The sequence below is a fragment of the Cervus elaphus genome, chromosome 5 (genome assembly GCF_910594005.1).
Source record: "Cervus elaphus chromosome 5, mCerEla1.1, whole genome shotgun sequence".
NCBI classification, from domain to species: Eukaryota; Metazoa; Chordata; class Mammalia; order Artiodactyla; family Cervidae; genus Cervus; species Cervus elaphus.
The window spans coordinates 62,645,088-62,663,342 of NC_057819.1; the positions used below are offsets into that span (position 1 = coordinate 62,645,088).

General features: G+C 35.6%; 1 protein-coding gene across 4 annotated transcripts in view; it reads right to left on the reverse strand.

Annotated features, from left to right (window-relative positions):
* Positions 1 to 18,255, reverse strand: part of LRBA (LPS responsive beige-like anchor protein) — a 723,276-nt gene that overhangs the window by 523,516 nt on the left and 181,505 nt on the right. For all 4 annotated transcript variants that reach the window (XM_043902582.1, XM_043902581.1, XM_043902579.1 and 1 more), the window contains exons 31-32: positions 16,424 to 16,554; positions 1,961 to 2,039 (exon numbers count right to left, since the gene is read on the reverse strand). In XM_043902582.1, coding sequence (XP_043758517.1) covers positions 1,961 to 2,039; positions 16,424 to 16,554 — 210 coding nt within the window. The remainder of the gene's footprint in view (positions 1 to 1,960; positions 2,040 to 16,423; positions 16,555 to 18,255) is intronic.

An 18,255-nucleotide genomic window follows, 5' to 3' on the forward strand; every position in this document is an offset into this window, starting at 1 on the left:
TAAAATTACATGAAAAACTGAAAATCATCTAATGACTCATTATAGCTATGTATATCATTCCTTCTGCCTGGAATATCCATTTCTATCCTATTGTACATTGCCACCCCTAGTCCTCACAAACAACCTGGCTAACAACCATTCCAAACATTAGCTCTTATTACAAGTCTTAACAGGCTAGTAGAGAGCACTTGATTTTAGCCCCCTGACAACCAAAAAAACTTTTTTATCAAAATTTAACAATCTTCAATCAGATTTTCTATTGACCATGACCATGCACATATATATATATGCAATCCTGTGTGTGTGCATATATGTGTGTGTGTATATGTGTTTATACATAAATAGTTGCCAATGTGAGGCAAATTCAAGTTTTGCTTTTTGGAACTTTATGGAAAATTTTTTATCAAATCTTTTATCAAAGTTTATCAATCTTTTATCTAATTTTCTATTGACCATGACTATGCATATATATATAGAGAGAGATACATACATATACCCACACATACACATATATACACAGATGCCATGTGAGGCAAACTCAAGTTTGGCTTTTTGGAACTTACTAGAAAATTTTTTTCAATATTTTCAATCTGCGGTTGGTTCAATCCATATCCAACTGTATATATATATAATATTTAATGAGTTAAATGACCAACCTAGACAGTATATTAAAAAGCAAAGACATGACTTGGTCAACAAAGGTCTGTCTAGTCAAGGCTATGGTTTTTCCAGTAGTCATGTATGGATGTGAGAGTTGAACTATAAAGAAAGCTGAGCGCCGAAGAATTGATGCTTTTGAACTGTGGTGTTGGAGAAGACTCTTGAGAGTCCCTTGGACTGCAAGGAGATCTAACCATTCCATCCTGAAGGAGATCAGTCCTGGGTGTTCATTGGAAGGACTGATGCTAAAACTCCAATACTCTGGCCACCTGATGCAAAGAGCTGACTCACTGAAAAGACCCTGATGCTGAGAAAGACTGAAGGCAGGAGGAGAAGGGGACGACAGAGGATGAGATGGTTGGATGGCATCACCGACTCAATGGACGTGAGTCTGGGTGAACTCTGGGAGTTGGTGACGGACAAGGAGGCCTGGCGCGCTGTGGTTCATGGGGTCGCAGAGAGTCGGACATGACTGAGCGACTGAACTGAACTGAACTGAATGAGTTAAAAAAAGAAGTCCCCTGTGCATTTCAGGAATTTCATTTTCTAACTTATGAACCAAACATGTATACAAATAGTCACTACTTATTTATTGTTCCTACAAAGAGTACTTCCTATTTATACTAGCAACAAGAGATGCTACTGAAATTATCAACAGGTAAGCTGCTGGAAACTTCTGTGGTCAACAACCATCTCTTCCCAGGTGCTCCACATAATACTATTTCTCTCTATTGATCTCATGGAGCCTCTTATCCCCGGATGACATCACAGTTATGAGCCTACACTTGTAGCACCCAAGTAACTTTACTTGTAAAATGCTATGCATTTTCCGACTGTGGTAAGGCATATATCAAGAACTCTAGCCACAAAGGCTCTAGTGGTGAAATATATTCACAGCCTTCCAAATGAGAACTTGAAACACATATTCCTAACTAGACAAGATAACAGACAGTAAAAATCTATCTATAATTCAATATCAACATAAACTTATTTCAGCATTTCTAGGGAAGAAGAACAATGAATTCCAAATGTTCAATCTACAATTATATGAAATGTAAGCCATAAGTTACTAACTACCTGTGAAATTAAATATGTTATCCATTCAGCATTTATTGATCACAAATAGCTACTTCTCAGGAAACTTTTACACCTCATCTTCTTTCAGAAATAACTTCTAAAATATTCCCAAGCCTCTAAATGTCATTTTGAAAAAAAAGTAAATTAAAAAAATTATAGCTAGATATTTTAAGAGTTATCAAAAGGAATAAATCACAAATATCCAAATTAATAGCTTGAATACCTCATATTTGAAACTTGGTCTTGTGAAACTGAACCAACTGTTGGAACTGCAGGTAATTTTGCATTAGATGATCTACCACCTATAAGAGAAAATAACCATTTATGGGATGAATAAGAGTTCAAACAAAAAAGCTATCTTGATACCAAATCACACACAAAAAAATACTATATTGCATTTTGCCATATACCACAGTTAGTAAAGAACCTGCCTGCCAATGCAGGAGAGGCAAGAGATGCAGGTTCAATCTCTGAGTCAGGAAGATCCCCTGGAGAAGGAAATGGCAACCCACTCCAGTATTCTTGCCTGGAAAATCACATGGACAAACAAGTCTGGAGGGCTACAGCCTATGGGGTTGCAAAGAATCCAACATGACTGAGCACGCACATACCCACTACATTTTTAATGGCTATTATAATTTGATGGGACTTCCCTCGTGGCTCATTGGTAAAGAATCTGCCTGCAATGCGGGAGATGTGGGTTTGATCCCTGGGTAGGGAAGATCCCTTGGAGAAGGAAACAGCAAACCTCTCCAGTATTCTTGCCTGGGAAATCCCATGGACAGAGGAGCCTGGCGGGCTACAGTCCATGGGGTTATAAGAGAACTGGACATGACTTAGAGACTAAACAACAGCATAATTTGGATAACATTAAAATCTATCAATTAGCAAGGTTTTTCTTGAATCATTTAATGTATAATTATCACATAAAGGAGTCTTTGCAACCATCAGCTGAAGAAGTAATAGAAAATTCTAAATCACTCAATTGGGATCATGATTCATTCAGTTCAACACCAAATAGCAAAGGACATACACAAGTAGAAACTTCTTAAAACGGAAGCAAAAAGGAGAAACCAGTAATTCCAAATTTACCTTAAATAGGTATGCCTCATTACCATGAAAACTGTCTCTATGCAGTCACTAAATAACTTCTGCTCTATACTTTAAATGCTTCTGAGTCTAGTTCAGCAAACATCATGCAATGACCAACTGAGAACTCTTTCTTAAGTGATGCAAGTAGAACACACACTCCCTCATGGGTGTCCTCACTGTAATTAGGACATAGCCTGATGTTGTGTTTGTCATACTGTATTTCAATTGATTTTTTAAATGTCCTTTTCCCTCGTATACTAATCTTTTTGAAAGCAGAGATCTCATCTTTTTCATCCATCTCTCTGAAACACCTAGATAAAGTAACTCCATAGAAGGTTCTCAATTTATAATTGCAGAAATCGTTCCCTTAATCAAACCATCTCCCAAATTTTAGCAGGTCATTTTTCCCACCTGGTATATAATTCCCTCTCCATTTCCTATAATTTTATGCCCCTATCTTTGTTCAAACTACTATATAAAATTAATTTCCATCATGTGATCTAATTTTACTCTCCAATGAACACTCCCAGATATCCTTATTTTTGTTTATCTGTATTGTTCAATGGCCAACTCACTCTCTTAGAGTACAAACTGTTCACACTATCCTGCCCTATACAAGAGCTAACTCTTCATGTTTTCCAAAAATAACTGTGCTTATAAATTTTACTTGGCAAGAGAAAAATAAATAGCAGGAAATTAACTCTGACAGAGTCAAAGAATGGACAACACACAGTATAGGAAATTATGAAAAAGTCCAGAAGACTAATTTGTATGATAATTTACTGAGGCTTTGGAGAGTTCTAAAAAGTTCATAAAAGTAGGGGAAAAATAAAATTCCCATTTAAGAATCAGAATATATGAGATAGAAAAGCATTTAATTTAAGCTAGGAGGACGACCTGAAGAAACAGAAGGGTCATTTTCTAAGACTGGTAATAGGGTGAAAGAAGAAAAGAGAGGACAAACACAGTGTTAAATGCCACTCTCCAACACAGGGATTGCAAGAGTCACTGGAACTCAACTGGGATGGTATCCTAACAACGTGGAGGGTATACGTACAGGAGATGTACATATTTTGCTTGCACTGGCAGTCCAGGAAGTAAAATTTCCATTTCTAAAAACAATGTCTTAAAAGGACGCCAAGTTAGTATCAGAGCAGACTGAAATCCCATCACAATTCTATAGAGGGATGGACCAAGAAAGGCAACAGACATACTGAAGCAAATGAAACAAAGATGCAAAGCTTACACACAAGGAGGGAAGAGAGGCTTGAAGAACTTTGCAATCTATCAGGATGCACTATCAAAGATCTGCTGCAGACAAACTGGTGTGGACAGAAAGACAGATAAGAGAGAAACAGAAGAAGAAATTTCCATCTAGCATGTAGAAAAAAAGATGGCAGAAACAGGTGAGAAGGTAGAAAAGCAGCCTCTTTGACATTTGGGAGCTGGCCCTGTAATGTCAACTAGGCCCTGGTGTGGTCAAGGGCTGGCTTTAGAACCTACAACTAGGTCATGGTGTTCTCTCGCTGACTGTGAACAATTTCATTGAACAGCAACATCAAACAATGCCATGTCATGACCATAATGAACCAACATGAAATACCACTCTGTAATCATGTCCCAAAAGACCAAAACATGAATTCCGGTCAAGTAACAAAGATGGTCAAACATCCCAAACTCTAATATGAAAGCCTGCTATTTCTTTACTAATTAGAGCTTTAGCCTCCATCAAGTCTTCCACGAGTCTAGATAAGATTTAACTAAGGTATCTAAAATCACAGAATTACCCATGCTTCCTGACAGCACCTAATTCAGAAGAAAGGCCCATTTCCATAACCCTGCCCTCAAATTATCATTTTTTCCCCCAATTATATTTACCCAATGCATGGATACATCCTGATTTTTACATTCAGAAATGTTCTGTACAAGCCCTCCTAGTCCCAGTCCTTTTCCAAAGGCAGCCACTATCGGCAGTTTGGAAACATATCCTTCTGGACTGTTCTCTACACTTACATACAAACTCAAACCCTTTAATAAATCGTTTTCCCGGAGACATCCCAAGTTTTCTCATTGTGTACATTCTCCCTCACTGAATTAATTTATTCAAACAAAGGTTTATTACTAGGATCTTGATTGGAGGACACTGATACAGACTTCAGATGATGTCATCAGAGAAAAGATAGGAATCATGGGCTTATTTTAAAAGAAACAGAATTTAAGAAATCTCTAAGTAAGAATTATTTTCCATAACAATCTATTTCATCATGGTAAGATGCACATTCTTCCACATGAAAACATCTCTTAAATCAATGAATTTTACAAAGGTATCTTAACAAGTAGTTAACCAGAAGTTGAGACCTAATTGTGAGAAAGCTAGATAAAATCAGGAAAGCAACAGAATCAAATCTGTAATTTGGTAAATGACTAAAGGAGGAGGAATGCAGTAACTCTGAGTTCATTGTTTTGACAATCTACAACCTCAAGATTATATAAACTAGAGGAAAAACAGTTGTAAAATATAAGCATATCATAGAGGACACGTATGCCTTGGAGATATTTTGCGTTCAGGTCCATACCACAGCAATAAAGTAAATATCACAACAAAGTAAGTTTTTTGGTTTCCCAGTGCATAAAAATCCATTTGACACCATAGGGTTACAACATACTTTCAATCTGTTACAAAATTTATTTTAATTTTTAAAAATATATTTAAACCACACTATATCTGAAAACCACAGTAAAGTGAAGCACAGTACTGCATTCTTTTACAAATTGTGTTTTTTACAAATTGAAGGTCTGTGGCAACTCTGTGTCAAGCAAGTGTATGGACACCATTTCTCCAATGATAATTGTTCACATCACATCTAAGCACCCACATTTTGGTGATTCTCATATTTCAAACTTTTTTTCTTTTTATTATTATATTTATTATGGTGATCTGTAATCAGTGATCTCTGATGTTATTACTGCAAAACTATTATGACTGAAGGCTTCAGTTATGGTTAGCACTTTTAATAATAAATTAGTTTAAATTAAGGTATACACATGGTATTTTTAGACATAATGCTATAGGATAGTGTAAATAACTTTTATATGCACTGGGAGACAAAAAATTCATGTGACTCACTTTGTGATACTCACCTTATTGCAGTGGTCTCCAAGATATGCCTGTATATCAGATACATACTCTTATTAACATACATATCTATTTAGCACAGTCCCTAACCTGACCACTGAGAGGACCTGAGAGCATCTAACGCCTGACTGTATGCACCGTGGCTTTTAAGTACTATACCCCACTATATAAACAAACCAGAAACAGTTAACTTAGTATCTGTGGAAGAAAAGCACAAAATGAACTTGAAACATCTACTATTGTTTTTTAGAAGGCAAGGAATTGTCCAAGGAATGACAGGATACGTCACAGTGGCAAAGGAGCCAGCATAAAGGGACTCGCACCTACCAAGATGAAGACAATCTGAACATGACAATAACAACAGGAACTGATTATAACACACCCAATGAAACAGGAAGCCATGAAGCCATACTGATAAAACTGATAAAATTAACAATCTGGAAAATAGGATATTTAAAGGATTTCAAAGTATATCTCGACAAAACAGTTATTAATTGCAACTCTACAATATAGAAACCTGGCAGTTGGAGAAGGAAATGGCAACCCACTCCAGTATTCTTGCCTGGAGAATCCCATGGACGGAGGAGCCTGGTGGGCTACAGTCCACGGGGTCGCAAAGAGTCGGATATGACTGAGCAACTTCACTTTCACTTTCACTTTCAACCCTCAGCTAAGAAGACTGTCAGCTCCAGTGTTTGCTATTGATTGTCTTCTTGAGTTCTCAAAGACCTGTGACCATATTTTTTTAAGTTGCCTGTTTTCTAATTGCATCACTTTACACACTGTTGTCTAATAATATGTGGTATTTAGCATGCCTTCTTAATTATTTTGAGCAGCCATTGCCTGTATTTTCTTAGCACCTCCTTGGTTTTCTTATGTGAACTCATCTGACAGGGAAATGCAGCTTTTTTGTTTGCCCTCTCTGCCTACTCGACCGTCTGAGTCAGTGTTCTAACTAATCCCTGATGGTCTCTGAGCTACTGTTCTACCAGACTCAGTAGTTATGTGCTTCAGGAATTTTTCACTAGAATTGGTCCTATTAGGAGACTCTTGGTGTCACCTTTGTTATCTTAAAAGCCGGTCCCTTCGCTGAGGCTCTTAATTTTTTGAAAACTTGATTCTATTTCAGCTGAAAATTGGCAAGGCTATTTAAAAAATTGATGGAAGCCATTTAAGAAATTGAAAAGTAATCGCAAACAACATTGGGTAGTTGTGACTTTCAGTTCTGTATCAGTTGAATTTTTGTGCTCTTTTCCCTGTGTACGTGGTGGTTCTATTTTTCTCCAATAAAACTTTTTATTTAAAAAAAAAAAAAAAGAAACCTGGCAGTTATACTTTAATCAAGTGATGAAAGTGGTCACTGTCAAGCATTTTAACAGATCAAAATTGTGCACCATATGATTAGATTCTTTCCTTCTCTGTCTCAGAACAGTCCTTCCAGAGAAATATAATTATTTTAATCAAAAGGAAATATCAGATCAACCCAAATTCAGGGACACTCATTTGGTTGTTCCCAACATTTTACAATAAACAATGTTTTGTATATGCTTATATAAATCTATATGCACTCCTTTATATCCTTGAAGTAACTTCCTGAAGTCAATAAGCCCGAAGTTTAACTGTTGATACACACTGGCTTCCCTGGTAGCTCAGCTGGTAAAGAATCCACCCATAATGCAGAAGACCTCGATTTGAACCCTGGGTTGGGAAGATCCCCTGGAGAAAGGGATACACTACCCACTCCAGTATTCTTGGGCTCCCCTGGTGGCTCAGATGGTAAAGAATTTGCCTGCAACACAGGAGACCTGGGTTCAATCCCTGGGTTGGGAAGATCCCTTGGAGAAGGGAAAGGCTACCCACTCCAATATTCTTGCCCGAAGAATTCCACGGACAGAGGAGCCTTGAAGGCTACAGTCCATGGGGTCACAAAAAGTTGGACACAACTGAGTGACTTTCACTTGCACACACTGTCAAATTGCCCTAAAGAAAGAAAAAGTAATCCCCACTTCTTCGATTATTAATAAAATTGAATATATTTTTCCCAATTGACAGGAAACAAAACAGGAAACATAATAGATTGTTCTGATCTTTTGAGTATTTTTATTGGAATCTTGTTCTTTATGATTCCACTCATCAGCCACCCACAACCAAAGCATTTTCAAATTGAATCCTAGCTCTATCAATGTAAGGTCAGTTTGTTTGATAACAAGTACCCTTTAGAGGTTACAGGACACATGTTGAGGGCAAAGAGAAAGGACTCTGTCGCTCACTGTGTGGCCTTGGGCAAAGTTACTTAAGCTCTCCCTGCTTTCCTCACCTCATCTACAAAATGAACAGTGATACTGACGTCACAGGATTATTTCAAGGACTAAATACTGAGAACCTATACCGCAGCAAACATACACTGACAGTTTCCCCTCCTACTCTTCTATTCTAGGATCACCTTTAAAATACTGAAAGGAACTTATCATGTTTCCCTTTAGTCTGTACTTGAGGTTGACAAGACACCCAAATTTCTCAATGATTATTCATGTGACATTAAGCACAGGTAACTTAAATGAGATGAAGCTTATAAAACGAAGTACCTTTACAAATTTCCCCATACAAACTTAAGATGAAAGGTAAATTCTTTTGAAAAATCTAGAACCCAATCCCAGATCTCACTGCTATAAAAAGTAGATTGCCAACAGTTTCATTTATCAGACTGGTATAAAAAAACACACAGCCATAAACATTTGGTAAATCTAGCCACTGTCCTCCACAGCCTGTCACTGCCTCACACCATTCCCAAGACTTCCTGGATTACTTCAATTTATCCAGGCACTTTGATGCAGCTTGCTCACTCAACTAAGGCAAAGTTAATTCTGGGTATAGAAAAACAAACCAAGGCTCTAATCAGGGGTTTTGTAGATTTAACTAATTAAGAAATAGTAAAGATCTGGGGTAACTTGACCTTCTGAGAAACATGATTGGTCTTTAGGCAGAATTTGATCAATAATCAGCAGTTGTGATTACAGGTCTCAGCCAAACAGAAACATTTGGAAATGTGGACTATTTTATTGGAGAGCAGGTACTTCAGCAATCTTCCCACAGTTACCCTCTGGATAATCACCCAGCCTCGCTCTCAGTCTGAGCATACTCCTACAAGATGAACTAATCCAGAGTGAATCTCTCTTCTCCACAACACATTTCCTTCCCCTTCCATTGATAATTAGAGCTGACTTTTCTTTTTATTAAGAGTACAGTTTCTTGCTGACCTTTCTGCCATACTTACCACCCTGCTCAAGAAAGAGCTATCATTACATAAAAAACTAATAAACTGAACAGAATCTATCTTAATGCATAGGATTGATTTTAAAATGAAGTTAAAGTACACATTTTTTTCATACTGACAAATTTTTTAAAGTACATGTATCAATTCCCATATTTTCACTGCCAAATGATTTCCAGTCTTGCATTCTGAAAATAAAATTTCAAACTGGAATGCAAGATAAGGTGAAATTGAAAATTTTTATTTCTGTCAGGACCAATCCTTCTATTCCCACATAACCCTCATTTAGTGCTTCAAAGACCAAACACTGTTATTACACTCAGTTAATCACACCTGCGATTTTCTAGATTCCTGAGAGCAATATGACCATTGAATCGTGGTTGGCCACTGACTTCTGCTACCAGTGATTAATGAAATATTTCTGAGCTTTGTTTTTAGTGATTGTTTTTAAAGACCATCTTTATTTAGAGTATGTTGGACATTTTCTCTAAAAGGACTAATTGGCATCTTTTCTTGAGCTTTTCTGAAGTTGACAAAAAGGAACATAGAAGGTTCAATCTAGTTAAAAATAGAGATAGAAGTAAAAATCTCAAGAAAATGTATAAAATTCACAAAGTAGTTTAAAACATTAGCTTTAACTGTCCAAAATGAATCTAATTTTAATAAGCTGAAATATATATATCAAAATTTGCAATAAACAAGGAGCATTGAGGGCTCAAAAAAATAAAAGTAACACAAATAATTCCTTGATACTACCCTAGAAATAATATCAATTTTCAAACCTACATTTTTTACTGTGATCTATAGCAGAAAGGGATTTTCTTTAACCTTTTTAAATCACAAGAAGACACATTATGGAGAAAGATAAATGAATCAATCAGCAACAGTTTTAAGAAAAAGAAAAAAAAAACACAAAATTCACACCAGGTGTCCTTCATTCCTACTAGACAGAAAAATGTAACTTCCAAATACATTCTGCATTTTTTCAGCTCAGATTAATCATAAATATACGACAAATTTGTTTTAAACTAATTAAACAATAAAAATAAATATTTTCAACAAGTGATCACACATGTAAATTCAAAAGCTACTTCCAACCTGTGAAATGCTACTGACTTATCTTTTCCTAATCCGTACACTGACAAACTGTCTCCTTCAAACTGACATTTTTCCAGACACTCAAAAGAACAAAAAGGAAAATGTAAATAGATCATCTGTCTAGCATCTATCCAGAGAATAGCCAATTGTTTACTCAAGGTCCCTAAGGGTCTACATAAATAATGTCCTTTGCAATAAAGTCTCATTAAAACAAATGCCAATATTTAATCCCTAAACACTATATTTTTCAACTGCACTCTCTCCTTTTCTCCCTCTCTCCCTCACCACCCATTCCAGACCGGTTCAAGGAGGGACAGTCTACATGACAGTTTAAACTCTTCATTAAATAAAAGAAACTTTTATTGAATAAGTAAAGATAAGCCTCTTGGGTCAAACATTATAAAAAGTGAAGAACCAAGTATTTTTCTTTGACAGTAAAAATAAACATTCTAATTAATATCAATAATATGCATGGCTCTGATAAAAAGAATATAGAGCCTAATATTCTAATAAAGGTATGATTATTGAATTTTGCAAATTAGCAAACACTCAGCACTTAAAGTACTTAAGAGCAATTCATTTAGATCCTTCATTGAGCTTACTTCAATTCTGTTTTAATCATTTATGCTTTGCAATCACACAAATTTGAAAAATACCACAGGATATTTAAATAAAGCGTAACTGCATCTTAACACGCAGTCTGGGCGATTAAACCTTTACTGATGAGTAACTTGAAAATCTATAAATTTTGATATATTTCTAAAAACCTCTATTTTCCCTTTTAGTGTTCTTTATAAAAAAATATGTATACACAAAGGGTATACTTTGTTCCCTGGTGAATCTTTTACAACTTACTATGAAAGATCTGTCATTATTATATTAAATGTTTTTGCTAATAAAATGCTACAAGAGCTAAGAAATATTATTCAAACCAAACTCTGAAATTTGAAGACTGATCATCATTTGAATAACGTACACTGCTTTAAAGTTTATTTACAAATTTATTTTTCACAGAATTATTTTGGAGGTAATGTTTTAACAGAAAAGTCTTTGACCTCACATAAGTTGACAAGCTCTAATTCTTTTTCTGGGATCCAGTCCTAGTTTCTCTTTAATTGTGCCACACATAAAACATAGCAATCACATTTTTACATCAAAATTTCCAAACAGTTTAAACTTTTCTGGTACAAAACTCATGTTTTATGCTTTCTATTCCCATGATTTCTTCCAAGGAAATTCCCATTTTTGCTAATGTACCATCAAGCATATTTTTATTAACTAATAACTATTATTGAATATTAATGGTTCATTTTTTGTTGGTGACTCGCTATAAAATTGAGAACTGAAGTCATCCCACAGCACAAAGATTTATTGTCTACAGGGACAGATATTAACTATACTTTCAAATAAAGAAAATAATCCATGATCAAACCCAAGACTTATACCTAACTTGCTCAGATTTACAAGAATAAACTGCCCAGCCCAGCACATAATCAAAATAATAATTCATTCACAAATCATTTTCCCCAAATCCTGTTTGAGCCAGAAAGATAATAAGATTGAATATATTGTATATAGCCTACTTTTTAATGGCAAATAACTTAAATCAAGAGATCTACCAAAAGGAAAACAAAAAAATCTATCAACTAAAATTATTAACAGCAGAGATAACTCTTTATTTGATTGGATTCCAGGTGACAAGAGAACAGACAAGGGAAGTACGGTAGGCAAAAGCATGAAAAGCAGGGCTGTAGGAGAGTCAGAAACAGGACTTCTTATCAAAGCAATAATGTTCAGGGCAGCAATCAATGGACTGGAATAGAAGCAACAAACTAAAATCAAGATACCAAATAAGTGACAACAGGAGCCTAGTGGCAAAAGAAGAGGAAAAAGATATCAAAAGAAGTGACAAAACTAAAGACCACCATCATAAAAACAACTTACAATGATTTAAAACAGAATGAATTAATTTTTTAAATAATGGGAGCTAGAGAGAAAAAGGAAACTACTATAAAATCTACCCCAAAATGGAAGACAGTGGGAACTATTTAGGAAATACTACCACCATAAACTATAAAATTTAAATAAGCAGAGGGAAACTGGTAAATTATGACTTGGATGCAAAGTGCTTCACTAACTAAAGCCTTTGTGTGGATCACAACAAACTGTGGAAAATTCTTAAAGAGATCGGAATATCAGACCACCTTAACTGTCTGCTGAAAAATCTGTATGAAGGTCAAGAAGCAACAGTTAGAACTGAACATGGAACAACAGACTGGTTCAAAATTGGGAAAGGAGTACATCAAGGCTATATATTGTCACCCTAATTATTTACTTATTTAACTTCTATGCAGGGTACATCAAGTGGAACACCAGGATGGATAAAGCACAAGTTGGAATCAAGACTGCTGGGAGAAATAATAACCTCAGATATATCCAGATGATATACCCTAATGGCAGAAACTGAAGAAGAACTAAAGAGCCTCTTGATGAGGATGAAAGAGGAGAGTGAAAAAACTGGCTTAAAACGCAACACTCAAAAAACCATGGCATCCGTTTCATCACTTTATGGCAAACAGAAGGGGGAGAAAGTGGAAGCAGTGACAAGTTTTATTTTCTTGGGCTCCAAAATCACTGTGGATGGTGACTGCACCCATGAAATTAAAAGACCCTTGCTCCTTGGAAGGAAAGTTATGACAAACTTAAGACAGCATATGAAAAAGCAGAGACATCTATCTGCCAACAAAGGTTCATAGAGTCAACACTATGGTTTTTCCAGTAGTCATGTATGGATGTGAGAGTTGGACCATGAAGAAGACTGAGCACTGAAGAATTGCTGTCAAATTGTGGTGCTGGAGAAGACTCTTGAGAGTCCCTTGGACTGCATGAAGGTCAAATCAGTCAATCCTAAAGGAAATCAACCCTAAATATTTCTTCAAAGGACTGACACTGAAGCTCCAATACTTTGGCCACCTGATGTGAAGAGCCAACTCACTGGGAAAGATCCTCATGCTGGGAGAGACTGAGGGCAGGATGAGAAGGGGGCAACAGAGGATGACATGGTCAGATGGCATCACCAAGTCAATGAACATGAGTTTGAGCAAACTCTGGGAGATGGTGAAGAACAGGGAAGCTTGCACTCCATGGGGTTGCAAAGAGTCAAACACAATTTAGCAACTGAACAGCAGCAGCATCCAACAATTACAACAGCCTTCAAGACAGATAATTATTCTGTAATTCTGCATATGGCTCTTCAGGGTGAGTATTTTAGATTATAATGACTACTGGAAAATGGCCTCAGAAAAAAATTTATCATAAGGTTTTTATATTAAATAGCAAACTAGCGTGTGTGTTCTCAGTCGTGTCCGACTCTTTGCAATCCCATTGACTGTAGCACACCACGCTGCTCTGTCCATGGGATTTTCCCAGGCAAGAATACTGGAGTGGGTTGCCATTTCCTCCTCCAGGGGAGCTTCCTGCCTCAGGGGTCCCTGGCAGGTGGATTCCTTACCACTTGTGCCACCTGGGGAGCCCCCTTTCTATCAAATATTACCTATAACTCAGCCTTTTTCTATTTATATTATTACCCATATACCAGCTTTCTTTCTATTTATCTCTTCTGAAGACTGCAGGAATTTTTTTCTTTCCCTTGTATCACTGTTATTTATTTTTTTATTTAACATTTTTTGTCTTTATTGAAATAAGTCAGACAAAAACTGCACGAATTTTTAACACTCAGATCCTATTTAATTTGTCCCATAAACTGAAATTAAAGGGCACTGTATTCAAAATAAGATGAAAATACTGAACTTACTACATATGGTCTAGGAAGTTACCAGAAATTAATATTACTGAATTTAGAAGATGGCAGAAAGTGTCATAGATGTTAGTAACATCTGCCTTTTTCCCAACAGGGGGCTGATCTGGAAAAATCACAGCTGATCCTTTTTAAGGCTTTTGGATGGAGGTGAGAGAACAGAAATCTGCATAACTGGTCCAAAATAGATCACCAAATTGCTTCTTCTCCGAAATAAAAAAACAAAACACATCAGAGTATAATGGAACAATAAAGAAGAAGGAAATGCTACTAAAGTACTATACTTATTTTCCTTTATAATTTCTAAGACAATGAATGATTAAAAAATATATACATATACAACACTACTGCAAGATATTAATGACACAGGAATAAAGAGGGGGTAAAACTGAGAAGGTATAATATGGGAACTCTCTACCTTCCATTCCTATAAACTAAAACATCTAAAAACTAAGGTCTATTACTTTGCTTAAATGTTTTAATAAAACAAAAAACGAGACAGCACAAGGCTGTCTACTACCATTGCAGCTTTTAGTTTCCTTATAAACGTTTTTCTACAACAACTATTTTTCCTAAGTATAAAAATAATATAGGATTACTGATAAATTTTTGAAAAATATACTAAACTTAAAAATTTCAAAAATCAAAATTTCCAGTAATTCATGGTAACGTCATGAAATTCAGTAAATCATGTAACTTCAGTGTAGATTTCCTTGCTTTTTATATATGAAAAATATATACATACTTCAAATATTTACTAATACACAGCATGTAAAGTGTTGCATGGAATATTTTATTTAACCTACTGTGAGCATTTTCTACTATCACTCAACACTAAGAAAGTTGTAAAGAATTAATCACATTTAAAATTTTGAAAAAATGTTTCTGTTGACACAAGTAAAATAACTACAATGAAAGGGGGGGAAAAACAGGGACAATAAACAAACAATTTTAGTCTTTGTTTCTAGAACACAAGCTATGTAGTACACAGAAAGGAAAAATAAAATGTCCCTGACAGTTGGCTAATAGAAATATCAAGTTTGAAGCAAAACTCTCTTGAGATATACATGTTTACCAAATAAAAGTAGAACAGTGGATAGAAGGACTGAAATGCCCCAAAAGATGAGGGGAAAACATTATTTCTGATTTTAATACAGCCCACCTACTCATTCTTTCAAAATTCCTTCTATTTTTCATTAATCTCATCCTAGAGTAATAAGAAAGAATAAATCCTTTGGGGGATTAATTTTTTTCTAATTTTTGAGTTCTGGGTTTTTTTTAAGGCAATAGCACAACACAGAAAAATACTACTTATATAAAATAATATCCCCCTTGTTTTAACTTGGTCTTTTTTTTCTTACAGACTGCAGCAGGTTTAATAGCAGCCCAAAAGGTATGCCCAAGTTGTAACCCCCAGAACCAAAGAGGACCTCATTTGGAAAAACGATCTTTGTATGTGTGATTGTGGATTTTGAGATGAGATCAGCCTGGATTAAGGTGGGCCCTTGTTTGTGCTCAGCTGTGTGGACTCCTTGCTACCCATGGACTGTAGCCTGCCAGGCTCCTCTGTCCATAGACTTTTCCAGGCAACAATACTGGAGTGGGCTGCCATTTCCTACTCAATAACTTGGTCTTTTTAATATCACATAGCCTTCAAAGTTCACCTAGTATGATCACCAAGTTTCTAATCAACAGCTAGGATTTAAGATCTTGCACCCCAGACTTTGGAAAGAATATAGAAAGAGAGATGGGACAAAAATCAAACTTCAGTAAGAGTTACTGAACTACCAAGACCTACGCCTGAATGATGACAGACTCGAGGGCAGCATTCCCTTCCCGAGTATCTGATTCAGACACTATGCAAGAGACAGCAAAGTACTGGATACCACATGAACATCTGGCAACTGATAAACAGACTCAAAGACCAAATTTCACCAAAACTCTCTCATACTAACCACTACCTATACACATCGCAAGAGCAGGGAGAGGAAAAAAGTATTTTAATAAATCTGTCATTCATTCATCCACCTAATCAGCGGCATCCAATTCATCACACACTACTATGTTTAAGTGGGAAAAGCACTGAAATTCTTGATTTAATTTATTTCATATTACTCAAATTTATTCAGAAAATCATTCAATAATCAACATCATACTACAAAAGTATAATCATTTAAAACATGCCTTACAAAACTTTTTACTTAATCAACAATCCTAAACTTTGCTAAAATGGGATTAAGATTCATGCTGTAGTCACTGGTAACAAACTCACCAGGTGATTCTCCCCCTACATCTGAGGCTTGAGCTGAATCTACTGAAGAAACCACACTAACAGCATTGGTAGGTATACCTGTAAGTGTGGAAGGTAAGACTGCTGATTTTTTTGTTGCAACGATGACACTTCTGTAATAAAGAAAACAAATAGATTTCAAAATACAGAAGACTGAACAATTACATACATTTCAAAACAGAAAATAGGAAACCACCTTCTTTCTACCTTATATCTCTATTTTGATGTACAATTTAGAAAATATTCTCAATAAGAAATCACTTCAATGGTATTCACATTAGATTATTCTTTACTTTTTAGAATCAAGATAATGTTTTATGAAAATATAATAATACATGTTAACATTTAAACTTATATTTACTATATTCTTTAAATTTAGAATCATCTTTAATTATCCAACTTAAAATATAACCAGAGGTATATACAAAAAAGAAATATGGCATTCATGTGAAGTAACTTTTTCTTCACCTCAGAAGTGAAGCAGAAAACTCAACAGATTTCTACAAGAATTTTAAAGCACCAGTAAGTTGAAATGATAAAACCTTAGAAATCTTAAAGTAAGAAAATGCAGATATTAACAATTTTTAAACATGTATACAATCAAATTTTTACTTTTCAACCCTCAAAGACTATCTTATAATAATATTACATAGAAAAAACAATGCATATGCATAAAAGCTAGACGTAAAAATATCAACTAATCAAATTTGTTCATTTCTGTATTATTTAAACACAGGTATTTATGATATACCAATTTCAATTAGAGGGTAATACTTTATGCCAAAATAGTAACTAAAAGACCTTATTAGGCATAACGTAAAAGGCACTTTTAATTGAAGTTAGCTCCATAAACATGCAAAAACCCAGTTAATGAGGTAAAGAGGACAGCTGATATATAATGCACTCCCACAGCAGTGCTTACTTTTAATTACCTGGTGTTAACCATAAGCCTAAAGTCTTCAACATTCAATTTATTTAATCACATCTTTTGTTGACAATATTGTAACTGCAAGCTTCAAGTATTCCCTTAACAGCTTTATTCAGTTTCGAAATAAAGTTACTTAGATACTTGATCCCAATAAATGCATTCAGAAGTGAAAATTATATAATTCCAATACTTTAAAAATACATTTTGTTTCTGCTGCTACATCAGAAAGAGATAACACAAAGTGAAATAGGTTCTGTTTTACTTCAGTGCCTATCACGTGACAGCAAACACTGTCGCCAATTAAATCAAGTTCTCCCGTGCTAGGCACGGTGTGCTCAGTGTTCTTGGGGGTAGCTGGTGTCACATCATTATAAGGGTGACTGCCAATGTTAACTATACACTAAAAAATAGAAGCAACAGCCACCTGAGCCCTCAATCCAAAACGCTGTGCTTAAATCATGGTAGCTTATGTCACAGGAAGATTACTGACTTTAGGGGGAGTGGACGACCCCCTCTCTGCCTGTGTGCATGTGTGCGTGTGTGCGTGTGTGTGTGTGTGTGTGTGTGTGTGTGTGTGTGTGTGTGTACACGTGTGCTGGTAGTGCATTCACAAAACAATACAAAATGTACTTTGTGCATTACCTGCTACAGGCAAAACTTTACAAGCCCATTGTTTAAGAAAATCTGTAGCTATTTATTTGCTAGCAAGCCATTCTGACGGGAGAGGGGCGAACATGGAGGATTTACTCTGATATTTGTTTACAAAAGAAACAACAAGCAAGATCTAGTTTACTCATACAAGAGCCAAGTGCTGATAGGAGCAACAGAATTTAGTATTTAGAAAAAGAGAAACCGTTTTTTCTATATTTGAAATCTAAGCCATAAG